Source organism: Centropristis striata, chromosome 11 (genome assembly GCF_030273125.1).
Source record: "Centropristis striata isolate RG_2023a ecotype Rhode Island chromosome 11, C.striata_1.0, whole genome shotgun sequence".
In the NCBI taxonomy this organism is placed as follows: domain Eukaryota; kingdom Metazoa; phylum Chordata; class Actinopteri; order Perciformes; family Serranidae; genus Centropristis; species Centropristis striata.
The window spans coordinates 4,269,126-4,288,045 of NC_081527.1; the positions used below are offsets into that span (position 1 = coordinate 4,269,126).

Here is an 18,920-nt window from a genome sequence, read left to right on the forward strand (position 1 = left end):
ACAGAAGTCCAATAACAAAACACCACTCGGGTTCAGATCGGGCAGGCCGTTCCTCCCAATCACCCCCCTCCAGGTACCATCATCGTTGCCCACGTGAGCGTTGAAGTCTCCCAGAAGAACTATAGAGTCTCCAGGCGGTACCCCTTCCAGGACACCACCCAGAGACTCCAAGAAGGCTGGGTACTCCGAACTGCTGTTCGGTGCATATGCACAGACAACAGTCAGAGACCTTCTCCTTGTGACTTGCAGCCGCAAGGAGGCGACCCTCTCGTTCCTCGGGGAGAACTCCAACAAAGCGGCGCTCAGCCGGGGGCTTGTGAGTATCCCCACACCCGCCCGGCGCCTCTCACCCTGGGCAACTCCGGAAAAGGAGAGAGTCCAGCCTCTCTCCAGGAGTTTGGTTCCAGAGCCCACGCTATGTGTGGAGGTGAGCCCAACTATTTCTAATTGGTAACGCTCCACCTCCCGCACAAGCTCGGGCTCCTTCCCCGCCAGCGAGGTGACGTTCCACGTCCCCAGAGCTAGCCGCTGGAGCCGGGGGTCAGCACGCCCAGGTGCCGGCCTTTGCCTGCCACCTGACTCACACTGCACCCGACCCCTATGCCCTACTCTGCGGGGGATGGGCCCACAGGTCGGCGGATCCATGTAGCGTCTTCGGGCTGAGCCCGGCCGGGCCCCATGGACAAAAACCCGGCCACCAGACGCTCGCCTGCGTGCTCCCCTCCCGGGTCTGGCTCCAGGAGGGGGCCCCGGTTTACCCGTGCCGGGCGAGGTGCGCTGATTGTCATGGCTCTGCTTCATAGAGGTCTTTTGAATGGAAAAATGGAAAAACAATGATATCTTAAAATAAATCCAAAAATACTTATTTTGAGCAATTATTGCTTGAAAAGCCCGGCTGTAGTAACATTAAAATAAGCCAGAAATACTTGAAACTAGCATGTTTTTTTTCTCATTTAAGTATCTGTGGGTAGATACTGGTGGTAGAAAATGCTTTTGAAATAGTATTTAAACTACATGCAACCAAAACTCTTAATTGGAACCAATATTTTAGGTAAAAACTCACAATATTCAACAGTTGAATAGATTGAAAAGAATTAAAAAGCTCTCACTGTCAATCCCAGTCATTTTGTGTCTTTTCTTGGTCGTTTTGTGTCTTTTTTGGTCATTTTGTGTCTTTTTTTTGGTCATTTTGTGTATTTTTTTTGTGGTCATTTTGTGTCTTTTTTTTAATAGTACTTTTTTTAAAAGTAACTTTTTTTTGTAATTTTGATACTGCCTCCAGTGCCCCCCAGGTAATTTGAGTTTGAGACCCCTGCCTTAAAGAATCCTCACTAGACCTTATTGCTGCACTAATGGCTCTTATTGCACTATACCTTGATTGTTCCCCTTTTCTGCTAAATCACTTAATGTAATGTAAATGTAATAATGCAAAGGAAAAGAAATTGTGAGGTCAGTACATTGTCCAGAAGAGAGTCTGGAACAGTGCGTTTGTTGATGGTTGCTGCCTTGACAATCAACTTTTTCGCCTCTTCTGTCCTTCCTCTGCTTAACAGCCATCGAGCTGACTCTGGAATAAACCTGATGGAAACAAGGAAAAATGACAGTTCGAATAGTCTATAATTTACAAATAAAACAATAAATGGCCATAAAAAGAGTAAATGCACACCATATGTAGATACAATCTAATACAGTTGGAACTACTGATATTAGTTGAACCAGTCTCCACCGTCTGATGGAGTAGATCACACCAGCCAGGATACATTGTCCAACTGCACCATATATATGAGTCACACAGGCTCCCCAGGACCTTTTGGACGGCCCGATCCACTCAGTGACTGCATTTAAGACAATATACAATTCATTATTTTTTCATTTTTCAACGGAATTGTCAAATGGAAACACATGCTATGAAAATATTTGGAAAGATGCTAAAATGGCATACAACTTTTGTAAAAAATATTAACTTATTGTATATAATAAATATTTCAAATATACTTTATGGGTCATTGTGAATTATCAATATTTGCTAAAAGTTGAAATAATGATACAATTGCTATCAATTTGCTACTATGTCTACATTGTCTTTACTGTAGTCCTTTTTCGATTTGAATAACCTGAGGTTTTGGATACAAATCTACACCACATGTAATAAAAAAATATTTTTACAGCATACAGAACATACCCAATACAATAGAGTTGATTCGATAGCCTCCGCCTGCATTTGACACCATGAACATGCAAAATATGTACAGGTAGACATTGGGGCAAAATGTTGTTGCTGTTTTAAATAAGATCATTAGAACAACACAAATTTGACATGTTCGGATGCGACCAAACCTGCAACAGAAAGAGATGAAAAAAATTATACAGTTGAGGAAAACAAGCCCATCTTCTGTTATTGTCAACACACTGGGCTGGAGCTTTATGTGCTCTAAATCATTTCAACACTGTTTGAACAGTTTCTGGTCTGTATTCTGACTGTTCATGTCCTGCTTTTTCAATCAAGAAACCGGTCAAAATGACTTACAAAGACACGAAAAGACACGTGCCACAGGTGAATCTTGGGTTAATTTGTGGACTTTAACATTTGTGGACTAAATGCAACAGCTTTCTGTCAACTCACAAAATGGCAGGTCAGCGCCATTTTTAAGGAATTTTCCAAGGGTGCCTTGCATTTACGACACCTTCCAGGTCACCTCATTGGTCAACGGACCTTTGACACTACAGGAGGCCCGCTGGTCTGCTATAAGGGAGCCAGTCCTCTTTTCTCCACTGCCCCCGGAGCAGAAACACCTCCACCAGGAGGTGTCTCAGAGGCCTGGATCTACCAGCCCCCCCTCATCCTTCATTCAGAATCTCCTTCCCATTAGGAATTCTGGAACAACTGCAACTCTGACCTCTACGCACCAAAGTTGCATTATTGAAAACAAAGTTCATTGCAACTGCCAGAGAAAGCTCCACCTCAACAACAAGGACAACCAACAACTTAATTTGCAAGACGGCAAATTATTGAACTCAACTTCCTTCTTTCCACGCCCGCCACTGGAAAAGGATTTCCCCCTTTTCAACTGGATTCATGAGTAATGTAACTGGGCTTAGATAAGCAATCAGCAAGGACTTTAGCAGAAAGGATTTGACCTGTAATTAATGATTTGGTTCATATGTGTGTTTTAAGTATATTTATGTGATATTCGTGTTACAATTAAAGTTGTATGTTAATCTTGCTTTATACAGACAGTCAGTCTTATATGCAACTAACTTACTAACCTTTGACTTGCTCATACACTGACTTACAGTAATATACTTTAAATTAACTGTAACTAAACACAGTTTTGCAGCTCTCACTAGGGCAAAAGGCCTGGTCACCCCTTCACACACACACACACACACACACACACACACACGTTTCCCTCTCTTTTGTAATGTCGTTCTCTATACTTTATAGATGTGTGCTTTATTTGCTTTACTTGTTTTTAGAATACATACCTTTTGATTACAAATGCTGTCTATTTAATGTTGTACATTATGAACGATATGCCATCCTCTTCTGTGACAAGAAATCACGATTCCTTCAACCACTACTAAATATTAATATGGTAATTTGATTATAATTATGTTCATTTTTAATAATCAGTGTTCCAAATTGATAGTTTAGTAGCTTTATGAGACTGATTTAGGTGAATTGGCTATATTATCTCTGTTTTACAGAGTGGTGCCCCAAACGAGCTATGATAATTATTAATAATTCTTATAGCCATCTAACCACAATTTTGAACTGTGAGATCCACACAAATGTCGCTCAGGTTCTTCCTTACATATTTGGTATCATTATGGGAGGGATAGCATTTATGATAACGCCCTTTTATTAACATATTTGACGCCCTGTGCAAGGTCATCATTTATTCATAAAAGAGCCATCCTTAATTTGTATCTGTAACCAGATACCACTACATTAATACAACAACATAAATGGTGCCCCGTTGCGAGGCCCAACACATTGAAAAGGATTCAAGAATGGACAAAATAGCCCAAGACTCCATAGAGTTAAAACCATTATTATACTAAATGAAACACACTTACGATTCAGCAAGAGGTCCAAATATGAGAGAACCAGTAAGAACGCCGGCCATGAACACTGATTGTGTCACTTTCACCAAGTTTGCTCTGTCACAAACTAGATCAAACTGAAAAAAAAGAAAGAAAGAAGTTTAACCCTTAATAGGGCACTCACTGAAATACTTGCAAATTCCAAATCCCCCCCCCCCCCCCCCCCCCACACACACACACACACACACACACTTTTTTCCTGTAAATTTGTCACTTAAATCTAGTAAATTTGGAACTTTTTTCTCGAAATATTACTGTTATTATTGCTGATTAGCTGGAGAAGAAAGAAAGAAAGATGTTTAACCCCCTGGGGTCAAGGAGATTTTGGTTCAAATTTGTCAACTTCCTATGCATTCATTTCTGTCTCTGTTCAGCATATTTCAGTCTGTCCTTACATCACATGCATGGCTCCTTTTTCTCCACACAAACTTGGCTATCAGTCAGTCAGTCAATATATATATATATATATATATATATATATATATATATATATATATATATATATATATATATATATATATATATATATATATATATATATATAATTATAAGGCAGAAAAGCGTTTCTTTTGATGGAAATTTTTTTTATTTTTCACTGTAAAATATGGAAAAAAATGGCAATCTTAAACGTGAAATCAACAGTGCTAATATCATTTTAACGTAATATTACAAAAAGTTGCACCGTATTTATTATGGTAAAGTTCTGGCAACCACAGCTGACGTTTTTTTTTTACTGTAAAAACAACATTTTTTTTTTTTTTATCTTTTTTTACAGTGTATAACCAGTGGATCTTCCGTGGGTAAATGTGGCTTGATATCATAAATACAGGAAAAAGCAGTTTATGTCAGACTTAGAAAACGCATCACCAGAATAGTTTTTCTCAGCGCTTCCATAAAATATCTAGGTTTCTTTTGAAATCTTTGTTTTGGATCAAGTGCAACATTGAAAACAAAGTCTTTGCAAATTTAAATATTGTGCAGAACTTCCCCTTGGAAAAACGTTTCATTTTTTTACGGTAAAACATGGAATAAAATGGCAATCTTAAACGTGAAATCAACAGTGCGAATATCATTTTACCGTAATATTACAAAAAGTTGCACCGTATTTTTACGGCGAAGTTCTGGCAACCACAGTTGCCGTTTTTTTACCGTAAAAACAGGGTTTTTTTTTACAGTGTGACTTACATCAGTGACTATGGTGGCCTCATACAGGCTGTTGCCATAGACCCATCCATTGTGGCACCCTGTGGTCTCATTGAGTCCGTACTCCCTGATGTCTCCAATGTCCCAGTCCACAGGAACAAACATCTGACACCTGCTGAAGGTCCCATCCTCCTCCCGGGGCAGAGTCAGGTTCAGCTGCTCATCTGTGGTCAGGTTAGAGTCAGCCTGAAGGATCCAGTCTGTGTTACAGTGTCGCTCTGGATCAGACTGGATAAAAATAAAGCTTGCAAAAAGAAAAAGCTGACTTAAATGTGGAAAGCAAACTACAACCAGAAGGAGCTTTTGGAATAATCCAAACTCTCCGATGTTCTGCAGGATCTCTCCAAACTCAGCCATGTTGATGTCAGTTAGTTCACTTTGACTTTTAGAAGGTTGCACTGCAGCTTTTAACAATATCCATTAATGTTTAACATCACTGAATTATAAATACCAAAATGGTTACCCATTATTTCGTCCAACTGCTGGACATCTGACATGCACTAGAGCCAAGGTTATAATAGTTTAGGATTTTCATTAGATTTAGTTTTAACCCTGCGGAGTGTCCAAAAGCTCCAAAAAATCCAGACTTGTTGACTCCATCCAGACTAGAAAACAAAGCAGCGTGGAGCCCTACTGTAAATTTACCTCTAAAGTTCTGGCTGTAAACTCCATGAGGCCAGTTTCAGTTTGATGATGATATACCAAGTAAAACTGGAGACAAGCTCAAATAGATTTAGTATCAAATGATAGAACTGGATGGAACCCTCTTATATGTTAGATTTGACACCTTTGATCACATTTGCAACATTTAAAATTCTTTATCGAGCATGATAGTGTTTTGAAAGTAAAAAAAAGATTCAAAATCACATTTTATGTTGAACTAAAGGACTAAAAAAAGAAACAAATAACCAAAAAAAGACACAAAATGACTAAAAAAAGACACAAAATATCAAAAAAGACACAAAATAACTAAAAAGACACAAAATAACCACAAAAAAACTCAGAAGACACAAAATCACTAAAAAAGACACAAAATTACCAAAATAAGACACAAAATAACTAAAAAAGACACAATTAAAGACACACAATGACCAAAAAAGACACAAAATGTCCAAAATTGTTACGCTAAACACACAAGACCCAAATAAAATAAAGTCCCACTAGAATAAAAAACCAGAGTTGATGACAGGATCACACACAATCACAAGATCACATTTATGTTTGTTTTTCTTTGTTTATTTTTGGTTCAAAATGTTGAAAAAAATCAATAATTAGGTCATATAGGTGAGGTTGTGCTGAAAAAAAATATGCCAATTTGGCATTTAAACATGTTTTAAGTGGTGAATACAGGCAGGATGAAAAGGATTCAAACATGGACAAAATAGCCCAAAACTCCATAGATTTATTATGCAGTTTTAAAGAATAAATCATTAGACACATGTCTACAACTTGGTTGATTGTTGCTTGAGATTTTCTGTTTTTGTGGATGTCACATTTCTGAAAGACACAAGGCAGAAACACATACACGTTTAAGAGTTATCTGTGATGAAGTAATCAACCAGACTAATGAAAACAATGACAGGACATATTTGACATATTATTATTTTTCATTAGATTTAGTTTTAACCCTGTGGAGTGTCCAAAAGCTCCAAATAATCCAGACTTGTTGCCTCCATCAGACTAGAAAACAAAGCAGCGTGGAGCCCTACTGTAAATTTACCTCTAAAGTTCTGGCTGTAAACTCCATGAGGCCAGTTTCAGTTTGATGATGATATACCAAGTAAAACTGGAGACAAGCTCAAATAGATTTAGTATCAAATGATAGAACTGGATGGAACCCTCTTATATGGTAGATTTGACTCCTTTGTTCACATTTACAACATTTCAAATGAAGATTAAAAAAAATAAAATAACAAAAGGAGATTCAAAATCACATTTTATGTTGGACTAAATTACCAAAAAAAGACCCAAAATGACTAAAACACGCAAAATGACTAAAAAAGACAAAATAACAAAAAAAGACACAAAAAGACACAAAATGACTAAAAAAAGACACAAAATAACCAAAAGAAGACACAAAAAGACACAAAATGACCAAAGAAAGACACAAAATATCCCCAAAAGACTAAAAAAAAGACACAAAATAACCAATAAAAGACACAAAAGGACTAAAAAAAGACACAAAATAACCAAAAAAAGACACAAAATGATTTTAAAAAAAGACACAAAATATCCAAAAAAGACACAAAGACTAAAAAAAGACACAAATTATCCTAAAAAGACACAAAAAGTCCCCAAAAGACTAAAAAAAGACACAAAATAACCAATAAAAGACACAAAATGACTAAAAAAAGACACAAATTATCCTAAAAAGACACAAAAAGACTAAAAAAAGACACAAAATGACTAAAAAAAGACACAAAATATCCAAAAAAGACTAAAAAAAGACACAAAATAACCAATAAAAGACACAAAATAACCAATAAAAGACACAAAATGACGAAAAAAGACACAAAATGACTAATGCCATAGCTACCTGTTGTTCTCGGCCTCGTCAGTGGACTCAGGAAGCTCTTTTCTCGTGGTCTCAGGAAGCAGGAAGCAGAGCGCTCCACTGATCAGAGCGAAGCTGCTGAAGACAGCGGTGGGTATGGACCAGTGGTACATGGACAGGATGTTGAGCAGTGGAGCCAGTATTCCTCCTAGTCTTGCTGCCATGGCTTCAAAGGCTGAGGCTGATTGTCTGAAAGGGTTAATAAACAGTTAACTCCACATCAAAAAGCATATTTGCTAACTCCCAAGTTGGTCTAAATAAAATAAACTAAAACTAAGTACACTTTTACATGCATTTTGCCAGAGTCTGCCTATATACTGAAACCAGAGTAGATAAAGTCGTTCTTTGTATTTCTTAATGCTGCTTCACCATGGGTCTCAAACTTGCGGCCCGCGGGCCAATTGCGGCCTTCGTAACGATATTTTGTGGCCCCCACCTTGATATGAAAGTTCAATGTGAGTTTTATATGAATGGCACTTTACCGTGTTGTGTATGGAAGGTCCCTTTAATTACTTTTTTGGTCATTTTGTGTCTTTTAAAAAAAATAATTTTGTGTCTTTTTTAAATAATTTTGTGTCCTTTTTTTTTTATAATTTTGTGTCTTTTTTAAATAATTTTGTGTCCTTTTTTTTATAATTTTGTGTCTTTTTAAATAATTTTGTATCTTTTTTGGTAATTCTGTGTCTTTTTTTGGTTATTTTGTGTCTTTTTTGGTAATTTTGTGTCTTTTTTTGTAATTTTTTGTCTTTTTTTGGCAGTTTTGTGTCTTTTTAAAATAATTTTGTGTCTTTTTTTAATAAATTTGTTTCTTTTTTGGTAATTCTGTGTCTCTTTGGTCATTGTGTTTCTTCTCTAAATAATTTAGGTTTTTTTCAGTCATTTTGTGTCTTTTTTGGTCATTTTGTGTCTTTTTTGGTCATTTTCTGTCTCTTTTAATAATTTTGTGTCTTTTTTAATAATTTTGTATCTTTTTTGGTAATTCTGTGTCTTTTTGTTGGTTATTTTGTGTCTTTTTTGGTAATTTTGTGTCTTTTTTTGTAATTTTGTGTCTTTTCTGGCAGTTTTGTGTCTTTTTAAAATAATTTTGTGTCTTTTTAAAATAATTTTGTGTCTTTTTTTAATAAATTTGTTTCTTTTTTCAGTCTTTTTGTGTCTTTTTCGGTCATTTTGGGTCTTTTTTGGGTCATTTTCTGTCTCTTTTAATAATTTTGTGTCTTTTTTTGGTGATTCTGTGTCTTTTTTTGGTGATTCTGTGTCTTTTTTGGTCATTTTGTGTCTCTTTTGGGTCATTTTGTGTCTTTTTTTTGGTTATTTTGTGTCTTTTTTTTAAGTAATTTAGTTTTTTTCTGTCATTTTGTCTTTTTGTGGTTATTTTGATACTGCCTCCAGCGGCCCCCAGGTAAATTGAGTTTGAGACCCCTGGTCTAGAAAGTTTGCACAAATAAAGGCTGATTACAAACTTTAAACACCTACCTAACAGATGTCGGAAACAGCTCCTGCATAAAGATAGTAGATACAGAACCAGCCCAGGCCAGGAAAAAACGAGCTGCGGTAGCTAGAGATGTCACAGCAATGGCTTGTCCTGAAACCATCAAATAAAACCATTAAACTTGCCATACAACACGTCATAAACATGAAATACACTACCGGTCAAAAGTTTTAGAACAGCCCAATTTTTTCATTTTTTATTGAAATTCAAGCAGTTCAAGTCAAATGAACAGCTTGAAAGGGTACAAAGGTAAGTGGTGAACTGCCAGAGGTAAATAAAAAAAGGTAAGCTTAACCAAAACTGAAAAATAATGTACATTTCAGAATTATACAAGTAGGCCTTTTTCAGGGAACAAGAACTGGGTTAACAACTTAACTCTATGGAGTCTTGGGCTATTTGTCCATTTTTGAATTATTTTCATGTCTTTGTAAGTCATTTTGTGTCTTTTTTTTGTCATTTTGTGTCTTTTTTAAGTCATTTTGTGTCTTTTGGTGTCTTTTTTTTTTGTCATTTTGTGTCTTTTTGGTCATTTTGTGTCTTTTTTTAGTCCTTTAGTCCAACATAAAATGTGATTTTGAATCTTTTTTTACTTTCAAAACACTATCATGCTCAATAAAGAATTTTAAATGTTGCAAATGTGCATTAATTTCAGAGTACACTGAGACATTAAACTGCAACATTTTCAATTAAATTCTGGAAAAGTTGGTGTGTTCTAAAACTTTTGACCAGTAGTGTAGTTGCTGACCAAACCAAATGGTTTACCTTTAGGAACAGCTAGTATCAACATGGAAGCAAGTCCTCCTGTTAAAAGTGTTGATATGAATAATTTTCTTCTCCCAAAAACTTCCAACAGCCACATGGCGAGTAAAATAGCTGTTATTTCAAAAACACCAAACAATAGCTGGGTCAAGAAGATGCTCAATCCAAAGTTTCCAACATTCAGGTACAGGGAGTAGGCAGCAAGGCTGACTGAAAACCTTAAAAACAAGGAAAAAAAAACAGAATATGTCTTGTATTATGTAACATTCATAACACACGTACAACAATTTTTTAACAGTTGCTTCATTGTTTTTCATATTTTTCTGACTGATCACTAACTAACCACCTTAGCTATTTGCACATTGGCAAAACATATGCAATGAATGTCTACTTCTATAAAATGATTATTATTCATAGGTTATAATACAAGCATTTAGTATTGATTAGGGTTGTATCGATACTAAAATGTTGTATCCGGATACGATACTCATTTTCAAAAGCATTGAAAATCAGTATTTGCATTACCTCTTTTATTATAAATATTAAACCTGTGGTTCTGTTCATTTTTACATGTTGCATTTTTCTTGTTAATAAAAATATTTCTGTTAAATTTTGGGGTCTTTGTTTTTATCCTTGTGGTATCGAAAATGGTATCGAGTATCGAATATTTTCCTGAGTATCGGTATCAGGTTGAACATTTTAGTATCGTGACAACCCTAGTATTTTGATGATTAATACTTTAAATTATCTTTTCTTTCTTTTTTTTGTAGAGATTTTTGGAAATTTCAACTTACCCTCCCAGTAATACAATGAAGAAATATCTGGTCAGGATAGAAGATCTGAAAATAACTTGTAGACCTCTTTTTTGCACAACATCATTTTTTGCAATCTGTGGAAGAAATATGATTTAATGTAACACTGAAAATGTGTTAAGTACACACATCCTGTATACCTTTCAATATCAGATACTTCACATTTTACAAAAAAAACAACCTTTAGCAAAAAACCTCAAACTAATAGTAATAGGTATTTCCATATAAATCTTGTGTTATATGGAAAACAGCACAACTATCAACAACGAAATGAGTTATAAATATATAAATAAAATAGAGAAATTAATAGACGATAACATTTAAATTAAAAAGTAACAATATTAATAACAACCTGGTCTCACAGAAATCCGTGAAATAGCCACGGATTTGCTTAACTCAAAATCCGTGGAATAGCCACGGAATCACTCAAATTTCCGTGAAACTGACACGGATTTCGCTACAATGCAAGTTAATGACAGTCATATCCCGTGGCTATTCCATGGATATTTGTTCCTATTGGTTTGTTCCAAGTCACGTGACTTTCAAGGTCCCAGCGGTCAGAACAAAAAACATGGCGGACAGTTCTCTCATTTTTAGTGAAAAAAATTAATATTTTGACTTAGTTTCTGCATAAAAATGGATTTTGATCACATTTCTAGCGAGAAATATATGTTTTATTTTCTAAATATTCACTCAGTGAATGTACATAATCACTTTGTGGTGAAGATCTCGCCAAAAAAAGACGATCCGCTGTATTTTATTTTGAAATCCCCCTGATCCTCTGTGTATTTAACGGATCAAACCTTCGCCCATTACATGCCTTGTGTCTGAGGTTGACTTGCTGATCAACATATTATTCTGTTGCAGCGGGAGACGTTGACAAAGTGACGACTTAAGATCAGATTTGTCCGCTGTTTTATTTTATATATCTATATAAAAATATGTTTTCATAACCCTAGTACAACCCTAAAATGGAAGAACTACAACTATGGTGCTGATGTCGACATAAGTACTGAAGAGAGGTCTAGGGAGTTGTAGTTTTTTCAATAAAACAGGGTTTCCCCTAAAATTGGAAGTTGAAAATACTTAATTAGTGGCTTTCCAGGGGTTTTGAGGGGATGTCAATCACATTTTTGGCATCAGACTTTAAATTTTGTCTTGTTCAATGGGGGATTTTTTATTTTTTCCGCATATCCTTAAGCTCCCCCACCCCCACCCCTTAGTGACTATGCTCACATTATAGTCCATGTCAACACCTTTCTGTTAGGGCAGATGTCAAAGGTTTGAAAGAAATAAAACTTTGTCATAGAGCTAAACCAAATACATCACCGGAAAGGTCTTGGCCTGGAGAGTAACATATATCAATTTGAAGGTTCTATAATATTCTTGCTTTGAGATATTGACCTTTGAACCTTAACCTTGGGGCATATTTGAAGGATTATAATTAAGAGACAAAAAGGGTTACAGACATGAGACCTACTGTTATAGAAAGGTGTTGACATGGACTATAATGTGATCATCAGCACCATATTTGTAGCTCTTCCGTTTTAGGGTTAGGGTTAGGGTTGTGTAAACAAATTTCTACCCAATATGTCGAATATCACACACTGTCTAATAAATAATTATACTGCATGTATATTATCTATGCTAAAAATAGACAACAGTGTTTGTTTAATGAAGATATTTTAACTAAAACAGGAGAGCAGCGCCGACTGCTCTGCTCACGAAATGGAATGAAGCCCGAGGCATTTACAGTGAAGCGCGATTCAATGAGATCTCACCACATCCAGTAGGATCGCACAACACATCCGTAGTTTACAAAATAAAACAGCGGACAAATCTGATCGTAAGTCGTCACTTTGTCAACGTCTCCCGCTGCAACAGAATAATATGTTGATCAGCAAATCAACCTCAGACACAAGGCATGTAATGGGCTTTGACTTTTTTCTCGACTTTTCTTGACATTGAATTTTGACTTTATTCATGAGATTGAATTTCGACTTTTTTCTTGACATTAAATTTTGACTTTTATCTCAACATTGTATTTCCACTTTTTTCTTGACATTGAATTCCAAAAAATGTGCCTCTGGTAGTTATATTCAGCAAGTTGTTTGAAATGAGTCACTAAGGACTTGCAACCTTCTACTGCTACAGTTTTAGATCGCATTGATCTAATCCAAGGTCAGTGTATTATTCCTTCTGATAGCGGTCTGTAATCAAAACAATGACAAGAGACGGACTTTGATAATGTGAAATAGTGGGTTAACATGGGTTCATGGGAGTTGTTGCCGTCATTGTTTAACAACCACCATTGCTGATGAAAACCATCATGGATGAGAAATCATGATCCTGCAACCATAAATTGGTATGCAATCAATTTGGCTGGGGATTTAATTTGTTTTTAGTGAATAAACAATCCGGTAGAAATTTTATATGTAAAATGTTGTATGTGGCAGCCTTAATTTCAGTACCTGTTCCAACAGAGAGTCTGGAACAGTGCGTTTGTTGATGGTTGCTGCCTTGATAATCAACTGTTTCGCCTCTTCTGTCCTTCCTCTGCTTAACAGCCATCGAACTGACTCTGGAATAAACCTGATGGAAACAAGGAAAAAGGACCGTTCAATAAGTCTATAATTTGCAAATAAAACAAAAATAGGTGATAAAAAGAGTAAATGCACACCATATGTAGATAACAAGTACTGCAAATGGAGCTGCCATTATTAGTTGAGCCAGTCTCCACCGTCTGATGAAGTACATCAGACCAGCGAGGATACATTGTCCAGTAGCACCAATTATCTGAGTCATACAGGCTCCCCAGGATCTTTTGGACGGCCCGACCCACTCAGTGACTGAAATCAGGACAATACACATTTTATTATTTAAGTCAGGGGTCTCAAACTCAAATTACCTGGGGGGTAGTATCAAAATGATCAAAAAAAGCACAAAATTGCTAAAAAAATTAATAAAAAAAGACACAAAATTACAGAAAAAATTTAAATTACTTAAAAAAGACACAAAATGACCAAAAACAGACACTAAATGATTTAAAAAATACACAGAATTACCAAAGAATACACAAAACTATTAACAAAGACACAAAATGACAGAAAAAAACCTAAATTACTTAAAATAGAAACAAAATGACCCCAAAAAGACACAATATGACCAAAAAGACACAAAATGACAGAAAAAACTAAATTACTTAAAATAGAAACAAAATGACCCCAAAAAGACAAAAATGACCAAAAAATACACAGAATTACCCAAAAAATACACAAAATTTAAAAAAGACACAAAATGACACAAAAAGACACAAAATGTCAGAAAAAACTAAATTACTTAAAATAGAAACAAAATGACCCCCAAAACACACACAAAATGACCAAAAAAAGACACAAAATTACTGAAAAAGACACAAAATAATTTTAAAAAGACACTAAATTAGCAAAAAAAGACACTGAATTACCAAAAAAGACACACAATTATTTAAAAAACACACAAAATGATTAAAAAAGACACACAATTATTAACAAAAGACACAAAATTACTAAAAAAAGACATAAAGTTACCAAAAAAAAGTAATTAAAGGGACCTTCCACACACAACACAGTAAAGTGTCAATATATAAAACTCACATTAAACTTTCATATCAAGGTGGGGGCCACAAAATATCGTCACGAGGGCTGCAATTGGCCTGCGGGCCGCGAGTTTGAGACCCATGATTTAAATTAATCTAATTTAGTTATCAACTGGAATTGTTTTATTGTTGGACAAACAGAAACACATGCTATGAGAATAGGACAGATGCTATAATGACATACAACTTTTGTAATAATATTAACCCACATTAAAACAGCTACACAAACCACTTGGTAGACAGTACTCATATATATTGCTATGTGTATTAGTTTCAATTATCACTGATATTTGCAATTTCAAATAATAACACAATTGCTATCAGTATGCTATTTTGTCAGAAAACATCTGAAGTCCCTATTTGATTTGGATAACCTGAAGTTAAAAATTGTTGACACATGATGACAAATAATATCTGTATAAGGTACAAACCCAGTAACATAGAGTTGACTCGATAGCCTCCACCTCCAACTCCAACCATGAACAGGAATGCCATGTAAACGTAGACATTGGGGCAAAATGCTGTTGCTACAGTAAATATGAATAATAGGACAGCTGAAATTTGATTTGTTCGTTTGCGACCAAGCCTGCAACAGAAAGTGAAGAAAGAGATATTCAAAATGATACAGTCAAGGGGAAAATGCTAATATGCTAATATTGTGAAAGAAGAAAACACAGAAATAGCATATGCTTTAATTACTCAGCACCTAATTTCATCTATGCTACAAAGTAAGTGAAAGGTTTATTTACTGGACATCCATCTATACATTTTCATTTGCTCATCTGGGACTATGGGAGTAGCAGGTTTTCCACACCAGATGCCCAACCACCTCAGCTGAAAACTTTTCGCAATTCTAATGCCACTATTCAATCATGTAAACTACAGGCCAAAATTTTGGAAGCAATACCAAATTTGTACAAAAAAGAAATCATAGTTTCATTGCTATACTTTGCAACAAAAAAAGCGTGATTATTATATAAAGAATTATCGGGTCTTTGGGTTTTTATTGCTTAGACTTCGTGTATCCTTCTGTATAAATGTATAATGTATGTATAATGTATAAATCTGAACTCTTGTTTCCTTACTCGGCTGCTTCAGTTTGAGCCATTTCTGTGGTAATTTGTCAGAAATATGAACACAGTTGAGATTTATTGGGATTTTTGTATCCAAACTCTCAAAAGCCAAAGAGCTAAAGTCAATAATGCAAACTGTGATTTGTTTTTTACTTTTGCACTGAAGTTGTGACTCTTCCAGATCTTCTCAACACTAAAACTAAGCCCTTCTTTTCTTTTCTTAACATTTATTCAGCAATGGTCTGCTAACATCAATGTTTACCTAAAGGTCAATGGAGGAAAATGGTTCAATTCAATAAAGGTAAAGTCCGATCATGTAGTAAACACATACAAAAATCCAAAGAATCCATACTGGTTTTTAAGAAAGACATTGTGAACGGAAAAAAAAGTTATTTCCAAACTTTTGGCCTGTAGTATACACTGATCTTAATCTCTGATCATAAAGTAATGAGTTTGCCTGCCTGATTGTAAAGTAGGAAATTATTTGGACTGTTGGCAACCACAAACATTTTAAAAAAAATATTTACAAAAGTTTGTTGCACCCAAGAGGTCAAAGCTGAGTCCAGCCCTGGTCTTTTAATTTCTCTATGACTACTATGCGTAGCCTGAAGGATCCTGGTCACAACCACATATTTACTAAACAATTGGTCATTCATATGGACTTGGAATAAAACTATATGAAATTTAAAACTATTGAAATTTGGTGCAGCTTTATGTGCTCAAAATCAATTCAACAAATAACCTTAACAATTCCTGGTCTGTATTTTAGGATTTGTGTATTTGTGTTCATGTTCCTAATATTCATCACAATGTGTGGACCAAATTATACTCATACGGACCACTTTTTTCTTGACATTGAATTTTGACTTTTTTCTCGACATTGAATTTCAACTTTTTCTCGACATTGAATTTCAACTTTTTCTCGACATTGAATTTCAACTTTTTTCTCGACATTGAATTTCAACTTTTTCTCGACATTGAATTTCAACTTCTTCTCGACATTGAATTTCTACTTTTTTCTTGACATTGACTTTCAACTTTTTCTCGACATTGAATTTCGACTTTTTCTCGACATTGAATTTCGACTTTTTCTCGACATTGAATTTCAACTTTTTTCTCGACATTGAATTTCAACTTTTTCTCAACATTGAATTTCAACTTTTTCTCGACATTGAATTTCAACTTTTTTCTTGACATTGTATTTCGACTTTATTCTCGACATTTCGACTTTTTTCTCAACATTGTGTTTCAAATATGTAACTCTTTTTTTGACAAGAAAAATAAACCTGACCAGGGACAACGAGCAGGCCTACCATTAGAAATCAGGGACAAGAAAAAAAAAATCCAAATTGGGCAGCTCATCCACACCCTCCATACCTAGACTTTTGCATGGGCCCCTTTGAATGCACCCTGCTAGCATTTAGCATAGACTTGACAGCAAATGCAACTTAAACATATACAATTCTATTAATAATTATTTACTTATAAGAGATCTTTGTGAGGTTATATATTATTAATATTTGTCAGAGCATAAATCAAAAACATGGAATACGACCTGGCCTGATAAAAAGATGCATATTATATTGTCTTCTTTGGTCTCCCTGATTACCCTCATTTTTAGTTTTATTTATTTATTATTTTATTATTTTCTTTTTTCCTTTTACTATGCCAGGCTTAAATGTCTGTATTTTGTATTTTTTTGTATTTTATAACACTATTATTAGTGATATATTTTCTGTTGTCTCTGTTGCTGCTGCTTTGCAGGAAAAAGTTTAATAAAAACATGTTTGGAAAGAAAACAAAAGATGGAATACACCTACGATTCAGCAAGAGGTCCAAATATGAAAGAACCAGCAAGAACGCCGACCATGAACAATGATTGTGCCACTCTCACCAAGTTTTCTCTGTCACAAACTAGATCAAACTGAAAAAAAAGAAAGAAAGAAAGAAAGATGTTTAACCCTTAATAGGGCACTCATTGAAATACTTGCCCCCCCCCCCCACACACACACTTTTTTCCTGTAAATTTGTCACTTTCATCTAGTAAATTTGGAACTTTTTTCTCGAAATATTACTGTTATTATTGCTGATTAGCTGGAAGAAATCCATGTGGTTCTACAACCAAACAGAGAGACATGGGACCCCCATTTTGGCACCCACTGAAGTTACCAAATACGGTCTTCGTCAGATAAAGGGTTAATGAAGGATGGATATCTGTAGGTAATTTCTCCTATTTCTACACTCATTACTTACATCAGTGACTATGGTGGCCTCATACAGGCTGTTGCCATAGACCCATCCATTGTGGCACCCTGTGGTCTCATTGAGTCCGTACTCCCTGATGTCTCCAATGTCCCAGTCCACAGGAACAAACATCTGACACCTGCTGAAGGTCCCATCCTCCTCCCGGGGCAGAGTCAGGTTCAGCTGCTCATCTGTGGTCAGGTTAGAGTCAGCCTGAAGGATCCAGTCTGTGTTACAGTGTCGCTCTGGATCAGACTGGATAAAAATAAAACTTGCAGAAAGAAAAGATTCACCAACATTTGGAAAACAAAGTGCAGCCAGGGTGAGCTTTTGGAATAATCCAAACTCTCCGATGTTCTGCAGGATCTCTCCAAACTCAGCCATGTTGATGTCAGTCAGTTCACTTTGATCTGGAGAAGGTTGCACCGCAGCTTTTTACAATATCCATTAATGTTTAACATCACTGAATTGTAGATAGCAAAATGATTTAATGCAACTGCTGGACACCTGACATGAATATATTGCTCATTTTCACCTGACGAGAACTCCAGACTGTTATGTTAACATCACAAATGTATTTAAATGGCACAGACATGCTAGATATCCAAATACTGATGTTTATGAATTAAATCTGTGATGTGTTAGGTGAGATACAGTATATTTGGCAAACTAAAAAACAAGAATTAACCTGTAATTTTAAAAAAGTTGCTCTCATTTTCCAGTCCAAAAATATCCCTTACCTTTTGTATTTTCTTTGATACGGTTTTAACAAAGTTTAAAAGGTTTCCACAGAGCCATGACAGCCAACACCATGAAGTATTTTGATTGAAGCGGCAACTATAAAAGACACCATAAAAAGTGTCTGACTTGTTGTTTGACTTCACCTGAAAGCACCCTCTCGTCTTATCTCAATCCATATCAATATTTTATTGGTGCCTTGAATAGAGTGACCTTTGAAGGTGCATAAAATCCTCAGTAGTAAAAAATAAAACATAAAAAGCAAATGCTCATAAAGTTAAGTTCACTCAAGGAAAACTGTTGG

At 35.5% G+C, this 18,920-nt stretch overlaps 1 protein-coding gene across 1 annotated transcript; it reads right to left on the reverse strand.

Annotated features, from left to right (window-relative positions):
* Positions 1-6,475: 6,475 nt before the first annotated feature.
* On the reverse strand, positions 6,476-18,773 carry LOC131980461 (solute carrier family 22 member 13-like). The gene is made up of 10 exons (XM_059344708.1): positions 17,888-18,773; positions 17,455-17,558; positions 14,993-15,147; positions 13,605-13,773; positions 13,396-13,516; positions 10,907-11,001; positions 10,116-10,330; positions 9,338-9,446; positions 7,847-8,053; positions 6,476-6,807 (listed from the first exon to the last, which is right to left on the reverse strand). Exons 1-10 carry the CDS (start codon positions 18,260-18,262, stop codon positions 6,753-6,755), a joined length of 1,605 nt encoding a protein of 534 aa, XP_059200691.1. The 5' UTR covers positions 18,263-18,773; the 3' UTR covers positions 6,476-6,752.
* Between the last annotated feature and the right edge of the window lie 147 nt (positions 18,774-18,920).

Excerpts from the sequence above, each read along its gene's own strand:
- LOC131980461 (XM_059344708.1), bottom strand. The coding sequence starts at position 18,262 with ATGGCTGAGTTTGGAGAGATCCTGCAGAACATCGGAGAGTTTGGATTA. Across the intron at positions 13,517-13,604 it reads GTACTTGTTATCTACATATG|GTTTATTCCAGAGTCAGTTC; the intron begins GTGTGCATTTAC and ends TGTTTCCATCAG. Across the intron at positions 9,447-10,115 it reads GATACTAGCTGTTCCTAAAG|GACAAGCCATTGCTGTGACA; the intron begins GTAAACCATTTG and ends TGATGGTTTCAG.